At 32.2% G+C, this 9,647-nt stretch overlaps 2 protein-coding genes across 2 annotated transcripts; one reads left to right on the top strand and one right to left on the bottom strand.

The window, feature by feature from the left end:
* Positions 1-537: 537 nt before the first annotated feature.
* Positions 538-3,918, bottom strand: LOC107826285 (transcription factor bHLH25-like). Its single transcript, XM_016653247.2, has 4 exons — positions 3,795-3,918; positions 3,092-3,499; positions 1,461-1,808; positions 538-800 (listed from the first exon to the last, which is right to left on the bottom strand). Exons 2-4 carry the CDS (start codon positions 3,494-3,496, stop codon positions 720-722), a joined length of 834 nt encoding a protein of 277 aa, XP_016508733.1. The 5' UTR covers positions 3,497-3,499; positions 3,795-3,918; the 3' UTR covers positions 538-719.
* A 2,496-nt stretch (positions 3,919-6,414) lies between these two features.
* Positions 6,415-7,080, top strand: LOC142175787 (uncharacterized). Its single transcript, XM_075242783.1, has one exon. The coding sequence runs from the start codon at positions 6,415-6,417 to the stop codon at positions 7,078-7,080; it is 666 nt and encodes a 221-aa protein (XP_075098884.1).
* The last annotated feature ends 2,567 nt before the right edge of the window (positions 7,081-9,647 follow it).

Genomic DNA, 9,647 nt, shown 5'->3' with positions numbered 1-9,647 from the left:
CGTTATCATCAGATTACTCAAAAGATATATAATCTATCTTTCATATAAATGAAATTTATTATTTTGAAAATTAAAGAAGATATGTAACTAGTGGCGGAGCCAGAATTTTCCCTAAGGGGAGTCAAAATATAAATAAGTAAGCATATGAAAAAATTAAAGGGAGTCAACACATAGTATATATACATAAAAATAAAATATTTAACCTATCTGCGCGGTATAATTTCCCAACGAAGGGGTGTCATTTGACTCACCTAGCCAATGAGTGGCTCCGCCACTGTATGTAACCTATTATAAGAGATAAAAGTGACCTGGTAGTATAAGTTTTTGGCGGTGTATATAAGTTAATTAACATTTTATATCTGGTTAGACTGATGTTCTCACACTAATCCTAGAAATGGATATATAATTACCCCTGATTATTTCCTTTAGCAATTCAAACAATCAGGAACATAAAATAGGTTTAAGATCCAAACAGAAGAAAACTCCCAAAGGGAAAAAACGAAAAACAAATAAGTAGTAAATTAGGAATCCCAAACTTAGGGATCCAAAGAAAAGTCTCCAACAAGTATAAGAAATTTTGCCAGAAAGACAAATGTGGAAGAGTAATTATCACAGAAGCTCCAAAAGAGCTTTCAAATTAAATGTGTCATTTAATTATTTACGATGTCGAGGACAAAAAAGAAAACGAAAACCTAGAGAATATCATCAGAAGGAGGAAATCATGATTGAACTTGGTCCAGAATGTTGATTTGAAGGGCATTTACGATATCTTGCACGGTTATACAACATCCATTTTCCATCTGCAAGGAGTGTAAACAAAAATATATTCATAAATACTTTGCATCAAAGCATACTTTGTTGCAATATTTATATGGTTTTGGGGGTAATTTATTCAAAGTACGCTGTCACATATATAAAATTATCATGTAACTATAGCTATTTCAGCAGCTTAACTTATATAAATCAACATAATACCACTTAAAAAACCAAACAAAAAGAAAAACTCATTTTTCGACCCAACTTATAATTAATATATGTTGTTTTCTTTACTTTGATATATGGAATTTAGTTTCATATCTCTAGTTTGTGTGTGATGTGTAAGAAGGCATCAAGTTGATAATGTTGAGATCTCAAAAACTCTTGTTCAATAATAAGTTCTCCTTCTATCTCAATTTATGTGACCCATTTTTGAATCTGTCAAAAGAAAGAATGATACATATTTAGAAATAATTACTTTGAAATTCTCATGCATTTTACCTTTAATAAAATGATATATAGTCACATATATAACAATAACTTGTTATAGATCACAAATTCCAAAAGTAATTTTTCTTTATTAAAATTTGTGCCAAACGAAAGAGATCACATAAAATGGGACGCGCGGGGAGTGCATAATAAGGTATTTTTGCAGTCTGTTAATTAATATGCCTAATTGAAGATTAAGAGAGTGACCAAAGTACCTCAGCAAGAATTGATATTTCGAGATAAGTACGACCAAATGGCATGATTCTTATGTCATTGACTGAAAGATGCAATTGCTCCATTTCGAACAGTACTTTTCCCACCACCCCATCTCGTTTGTTGCAGTGAATGTTAATAAGTACACTTTTGTCCAAAATCCTTGCCTTAATCTTTGATCCTAGTACTTGGTCGTCGATGCAGTTAACATTCTCCTTTGAGGAAGAGGAATCATTAATATTTTCGCAGGCCGATGGTATGTTTTTCTTTATCTTTTCAAGAACTTTTACCTGTTGTTGAAGCTCCTTCATGTACTCAATAGTATCTCCGAGGATAGAAGACTTGTCTAACTATAAAGAACCAATTAACAGAAAAAGGAAATCATATTATATATGATACTCTCCAAGAATGAAGTCATTAGCTTTGTGTATCGAAGGATTTGTTATCTTTCTGTATTCGAAAATAAATTCTGCAAGGTAAAATTGAAACAAAAATAAAAATGCTAATGAATAACAAAAATTTGAGCTCTCACTGATTTCCTAGTGTGTCTTTAAAGAACTTAATTCCCTCATATTATCCAGGTTTAGAATTATTTTCTCCTAGAATAGAACGGATTAACCACACAAGTATATCAGTACTTCAAACACCAGTGATCCAACAAATACAAATGGCGGCAACAAATTAAATCACACTTACTTTATTATTTTGTAAGAAAATAATGCAGAAAGAAAGAAGAGATTTTTGACTTTCCTAAGAAAAATCTGAGGGCATGGCCGGATATTTATAGCCAATTTGAATGAAGATGTACAACTCAAAAGTTGCAGCCTTTAGGCGATTTTTCGCGAAAATGGCTATTATGAAAACGGCTATTGCCACAAAAACAAACAAAAAAAAACGGAGAGAAAATTAGATCATATCCGATGACAAGCGAGGATGACAACGTGAGACTTGCCTTCTTCTAAATTCTTTAAGAGTTAGAAAAAAGTGCAATTGTATATAAACCCAACAAATATTTTTTCTTTGTCCTATATGGGACAATGTTCATTTGTAAAGAATTTTTTTTTATTTTTTATTTTCCTTCATTTCCCATTCACACCACTTTATTCCAAAAATCCAACACGATTTATACTCATGAAGCCTATATAACAATTTATATAGTTATTGAATGGAATATTAATAGCATCACAACATCTGAAGAACAAAAAACATAATCTTCCTCACTTCAATATTAATGCTGACACCACCTGAAATAATAATTTCAATAACCTATACTTTTATTGACTAAACAAAAACAAGCTTCTTTTTATTTTACTTAAGGCTAACCATTTTTTTCGCATTCTAGTAAACTTAAACTTTAGCTGGAACGAATGCAAATCTTGTAAAATAATCTAGGGAAATTAAAGCACAGTTAAGTAAAAAAATTAATTAGTTTTCTTCCGCTCTTTTAGCAGTTTTTTTCTTTCTGGAAACAACAACATAATTGTAAGCACGGTACCGAATAAGCTGTGATCGACTATAGTAATTTTCACATGTTGCTCTATCTAAGCCCGTCTTGAAAAAAGATACAAGTATATATAGGAAAAAAGACTAAAAATAAAAGAAAAAGATAGAAGTTTGAGTTGGGATCTTATACCTTCTTTAGACCAGGAACAAGCTTTGACAAAGAAATGAAAAGCTCGCCCATTTTTTCTCTGCGTTTCCTCTCAGCAGTAACATGTTCTTGAGCTTGTAAAGGAGTCCTCTTGTACATAATATTATTATTATTATTATTTCCCCCAGATGCTTGACATGCATTAATTTCTTCCAAATGAGATTTTACAATTGCAATATTTTCTTCTTGAGATGATGAAAACGAAATGAGAAATCCAGAAGAAGACTTTAGAGGAGACGAAGAAAGATCTTTTAATTGATCTTTCTCTTCAATATCAATATTGGAGTAAGAATATGGGGTTAATGATGGATATATATCTTGAGAAAAATTCTGCATTACGTCGAGGAAGAAGTCATCTTCGTCGTTAAAATTACCAGTATATTCCATGCCCTAAATAAGACGGGAACAACAAAAAAGGATATATAGATCAGAAAATAGAAAGCTTGTTAGTATTAATTAATGCCTAAGGTTGCATTTGTTAGTATTAATTAATGCCTAAGGTTGCATTTATTGACCTTATTGATGAGTATCTAGGTTTCTTTCTAAAATGGCGTTCTAATTTTAGTGAAAAAGCAGACTTAGATTTTTCAATAGATTAAACATTAACAGAAGAAATTAAGCTCTAACAAGCAATTAATGAAAGTACTTACAGATGTGTACAGTGTAAGAAGATCTGGAAACTTACTTGAAAAGAAATGATTTTGGAGTTCTTCACAGCTTCCACGATAAAGACAAGAAATTAAGATGTTCAATTCTTCAACATGAAATGTATTCCAAAAAAGAAGGGTTAGGTCTCCATTGAATAGCTCATTATACCAACATACCCCAACCACCCTTGTCTCTCCTCCCCCCTACCCCCACCCAAAAAAAAAACTTTTAAAAAATATTATAGTAATTATTTTTCCAAGTATACTTTCTAGTACAAAATAATCCCACGTGTGAAAAGCTGTCATCTTATCATCCTCACTAGTTCAATAATGTATAAATAAATTAACTCCAGTAATAACTCGCGAACATGATTTTAGTCAAAAGAGGGCACTTCTTTTTTCATGTACATTTCAACATCTTCCAGAAAACTTGTCCACATAAACTATATTTCATATATCAGATGCTATAGGCTACTACTCATACCCTTTATGTCAAAATTTTCAAGTCTATTCATATTTGAAAATGTTCTAGAAAGAGGAAAAAACTTTTTTCCTTCTTTCCTTTTTTGTGTGTTTCTTTTCTTATAGAGAAAAACAATTTGATCTATGTTCCTTTTTTCATTTTGTTCATGCAAATAAGAAAAGTGATTGACCTTTTACACTAGGGAAACTCATATTCATACAATGTACTTCCTCCGTCAAAGTTTATTTGTTCACTATATAAAAATAGATGTTCACTTTTTAGAAGTGGAGCCGGAATTTCAAGTTTATAAATTCTGAATTTTAGAATAATGACTTTAAAGTGTTAATGACTAGTTCGAAATTGAATATTTGTACATATTTAATGAATTTTAAATACCAAATATATTGTTTGAGCAAAAGCTACCACTTTTAATCGTCCAGTTTGGAAAACCAATGAGTAATTTACCATTTTATACTTGTTTTACTCTTATCAATTTTCAATATTTTGGATTTATAATATATAGTTAAATTTAATTTTTCAATAATAATAATAATAAAGTATGATATAATAACATTACTATGTTATTTATTGTTTCTTAAGGAGTGTGCCAAGTCTAGACAAGTGATCTTAGACGGAGGAAGTATTTCTTTTAATCGGAGTTCCCTAAATTATGAAATGATTAGTTGGGATCAAAACTTTTTACATAAATTCTTTAAGATAAGATCATATCTATTCTGAATCACAGATAATGTGACATAGTAATTAAATAGTTCTAAGTGCCACTTTCTTATTTGCTGTAGTTTTTATTTGAAGTCCTAGTTGTACTTTTGCAATGTATAATGCCATTTCTTAAAATAATCACGAGGTTGGTGATTTTATTGGTAGGGTTGGAGCAGGTCAATAGTATCTTTATAAAGATTACTCAAATTAAATTTACAATAATACATGCAACGTGCAACGACAAAATCTTAAAATGAGGGTCTCTATATCTGCTTGAGAAAAATATTGAACTTAGAGCGAGAAGGCAGTACATATTTCCACCAAACGAGAGAGAGAGAGAGAGAGAGAGAGAGAGAGAGAGAGAGAGAGAGAGAGAGAGAGAGAGAGAGAGAGAGAAGGCAGTACATATAAGGAAGTCCTTTGCAAAATTTGTAAATTCGTTCCCAATCTTTGGTTTGACACGCATTGAGTTCCTTTTAGATCTTTTACTGTTATAAAATTGTCCCTTTTTTTAAACCTTAAGTATCATAATCGCAATTTTTCTCCCCGCCCTCGCAAAATCCTCCATCTTTGGTTTGTAATTTTTTTTAAATCCATTTTAATTGATCTATTCGACTAGGTTAAGACTTAAGAGCATGCTCTTTAGGGAAGTTAGGAACTTATTAAGTAATTACATAATCAATAAGGTAATTACAAGTAACTCTCTTAATAAATATTAATTGATGATCTGCTAATTAAAATTATAATTAACCTGATATTAAAGGTTAAATTCAATAATAAAGAATCTTTATATTATCAGCCATATAACTTAAAAATTCATGTATTATTTTTATAGTTCGTTGGTTAGGACTGCTTGGAGGTAAAGGAGACCAGCTGTGTAAAGGTAAATGGATTAACATTCATTTTTTTTTTTGTTTCTTAAATATTTTTAATATTTTTAAATATTTGTTGCTAGAACTCAGCTAATAGTATTTGTGCAGAATATTTTCTTCAAAGTTGATAATATATTGCTCACTCGGCATTTGGCACCGTTTATCAAATTTTCATCCATTAATTAAATTTTTAGTCATTGATCATTTAGTAGAATTGTTGGAATAGGAGTAACTTGAGCTAAAATAACTAGAGTTAGTAGTTGTAGTTAGCAGTCAACTAGAGTTAGTTAAATAACTAATTATTGGAAGGGTTAGTTGTAGAGTATTGTAGTTAGATCTTGACAGTTGTACATGAGTTGTTAGTTGGTTATAGGGAGTTAACATTTGTATAAATACAAATACAAGGAGAATGAGATTTAAGCTCTTTCAATTTCTGAACATCTTAGCTCATTTGTTCATCTCTCTCTCGTTCATCTCTCTCGATCTCCATTAAAGCAGAACTTGAACTCTGTGGAGAATAGCATAAATTCACATAGTATCAGAGCTTCACGACTGTCAGTACAATCCATATCGATCCTTAGATTCACACTTTACCAGCTAAAGATGGCGACTGACAACACTAAGCCAGAAAAATTGAGCCACAATCATCCGTTGTTTCTGCACTCAACAGACACCTCAGGTACTTTTTTGATATCTCTTCAATTGATTGGACCCGGGAATTACTCTTTGTGGAGTCGTGCGATGCGAATCGCAATCCTAGGTGGGAACAAACTAGGGATCATAGACGACACCTGTAAAAGGAAAAACTTTGGTCCAAATTTGGTCGATTTGTGGGAGAGATGTAATGCGATTGTCCTATCATGGATTATGAACTGTGTGTCAAAGGAATTATACAGTAAGATAATATATTCCAAAAATGCAGCATCAGTATGGGAGGATTTGAAAGAGAGATTTGACAAAATCGACTGTTCTAGAATTTTTCAAATTCATAAGGAGATTTTCACTATTAATCAAGGAACAAGTTCAATTTCTGGTTATTTCTCTAAGCTGCGTTTACTCTGGCCTGAATTTGATAGCTTAGCCCCAATTCCTGGTTACGATTATGCTAAGTCTCGTAAATTTGTAACCTTTATGGAGAGGCTGAAGCTATTGCAATTTTTTATGGGACTAAATGAATCTTATGAGCAAGCAAGGAGCCAGCTATTAATGATGGTCCCAGTACCTTCAATCAACAAGGAATATTCAATATTGATGGAGAGGGAAAGCTAGAGGAACATAACAAATGCGGTGCCCTCAACTGAAATGGGAGAGGCAACAACATTGATGACAACTAGAGGAAATGGATCTGCACAAAGAGGAAAGAAAAATTATAATCTATATTGTGACTATTGCAAACTCAAAGGACACACACATGATGGATGTTACACGCTAATAGGTTACCCTGCAGATTCAAAATACAAAAGAAAGCCCACAGTCACAACTGCACACAATACCATAATAGAGGAGTACAAACCATAGGGCACAGGAGTAGGCAACACTGGTGGTAATGATAGGATCAATATGGATGAGAACATCAGAGGATCCTACTTCAAACCTGAACAATACTCATAGATTCTGAAAATGCTTAGCAAAGACAATATTGTAGAAAATTCAAATGGTAATGGTGTAGTTAGCATGGCAAGTAATGTTACTGCTTTCTTAGAAAACTCAGAGATATGGAACTGGATAGTTGACACAGGAGCAACAAACCATATGGTATCTGATTTAAGTATGTTGAACACTAAAATCAGAAGTAATGACATTAACAAGAAGAGAGTATAATTTCCAAATAGGCAGACCACAACAGTAACACACACTGGTTCATGTAGGCTGACAGATAAGGATGAAATAAAGAATGTTCTATATATACCAGAGTTTAGGTGTAATCTCTTATTAGTATCCAAGCTAACAAAAGAATTACAATGCTTAGTGTGCTTCCTTCCATATATTTTTGCATATTCAAGGACCTTTACAATGGAATGGTGAAGGGGATTGGTAAGGAAAGTGAAGGCCTCTACTTGTTCATTCACAATACTACAAACAACAACAACAACAACAACCACCCAGTATAATTTCACTAGTGGGGTCTGGGGAGGGTAGTGTGTATGCAGACCTTACCCCTACCCTGGGGTATAAAGGTTGTTTTCGATTGACCCTCGACTCCCTCCCTCCAAGAACTCTCCACTTTGCTCTTGGGGTGACTAGAACTCACAACCTCTTGGTTGAAAGTGAAGGGTGCTTACCACTAGAGCAACCCACTCTTGTCAAAACACTACAAAGAATAACACAATTGAAAGGAGAGGATTAGCAGGAATAAAAGAGAAGGTGGATGTTGAACTGTGGCACAAGAGATTTGGTCATGCACCAGTAGGAGGAATGAAACAATTACTGTCACACATCCTTTTTATGGGGAAAAGACCAAAAGATTTTTTCCAATTTAAGTGACATTATTTGAAAAGGGATTAATTTATTTTATTTTTAAAGAGTCATCACTTGGAATAAATATTTACGGTATCCCAAGTCACCATTTATTTTAAAATCCCAATTCAAGTAAATTAACTCAGTTTAAGTCTGCGAAACACAGAATAGCGGGTAAGAAATTCTGTTGACCCGAAAAAAGGTGTGAGACACTCCCGAGTTCCGTGGTTCTAGCATAGTCGCTTTAATAATTATACATGGCTTAACTAATTCTGGATATTTTATGTTCTAGAAAAATTTATGCACTTTTGCCTTAAAATCGCTTTTAGTTGATTGATTATTTATAATTATGGAATTATCTTGAAACGAATCACGTGTACGTGTATTCGTTTGGTTTGATGTGTCAAGAATTATGTCACGCATACGTGTACAAAATTAATAATACTTTATTATTTTTAAGGTTGTTTCGCTCAAAGTTGCACGAATGCATACCTTGGTTTTAGTTTTGGGAATTATAATTATGTCACGCAAACGTATATATAATTACGATGATTTAATTAATTAAGAGTGCGCCTAAAGCATTCTAGCGCATTCATGATTTGTTTCTTTCCTAAGTTTGAGATTATTGTGAATGCCATCAATTATGGAATTACTTGTGGAAGAAGTGTATGATTTTAGATATTTGAATAAATAAACCATCATATACCCTACAACCCAACAATTGAAACCCAAACTTATTAGGATCCAACTCTTCCCAACTTTAAAGCAAGTTTGAATACCATATTTTCACAAACATGATTAAGCATATAACATTTAAGGACTAACTTACATTTTTATTTATAAAGTTTAAAGGCAAATAAATAAAATCACATGAAATAAGATAAAAAGAACAGAGGGAAGAATAAACCTTTAATGCAAAATTTTCAATTAAATGAGTCTCCAAGAACAGATACAATAACTCAGACGAACGTCGAACAAACATAAGCAAAGAAGAACATCAAACCTAGTGAACAGAGCTCCAACGGAATCCTCGACCTCGACTATTGACTCCACTGTTTGGCGTGTAAAAAGAGATGTTATGAAGTATTTTTGTTGGGTTTGGGTGATGATTTGCTGGATTTTTCGAAAGAAAGACAAAGAAAGAATGATACGAGTAGAAATTCCCTTAGCGTAGAAGAAGAAAAATAATTTCTCTCAATTCCTTCTTCTCTTTTTTTCCTTCCTTCTCTCATTTTTCACTTCTATTTATAGAAAAAATTTCGAAAATTTTCAGTTTTTTATTTTTATTTTATTATTTTTAATTAAATAATTCCCACTTCCCATTTTCCTTATCTTTAAAAAGAATAAATTCTCCACCTTCCTTTAATTTTATTTTTTAA

This window comes from Nicotiana tabacum, chromosome 22 (genome assembly GCF_000715075.1).
Source record: "Nicotiana tabacum cultivar K326 chromosome 22, ASM71507v2, whole genome shotgun sequence".
Classification (NCBI taxonomy): domain Eukaryota; kingdom Viridiplantae; phylum Streptophyta; class Magnoliopsida; order Solanales; family Solanaceae; genus Nicotiana; species Nicotiana tabacum.
The sequence above is the reverse complement of the archived record's forward strand: the minus strand, read 5'-3'. Positions and strand labels throughout refer to the sequence as shown.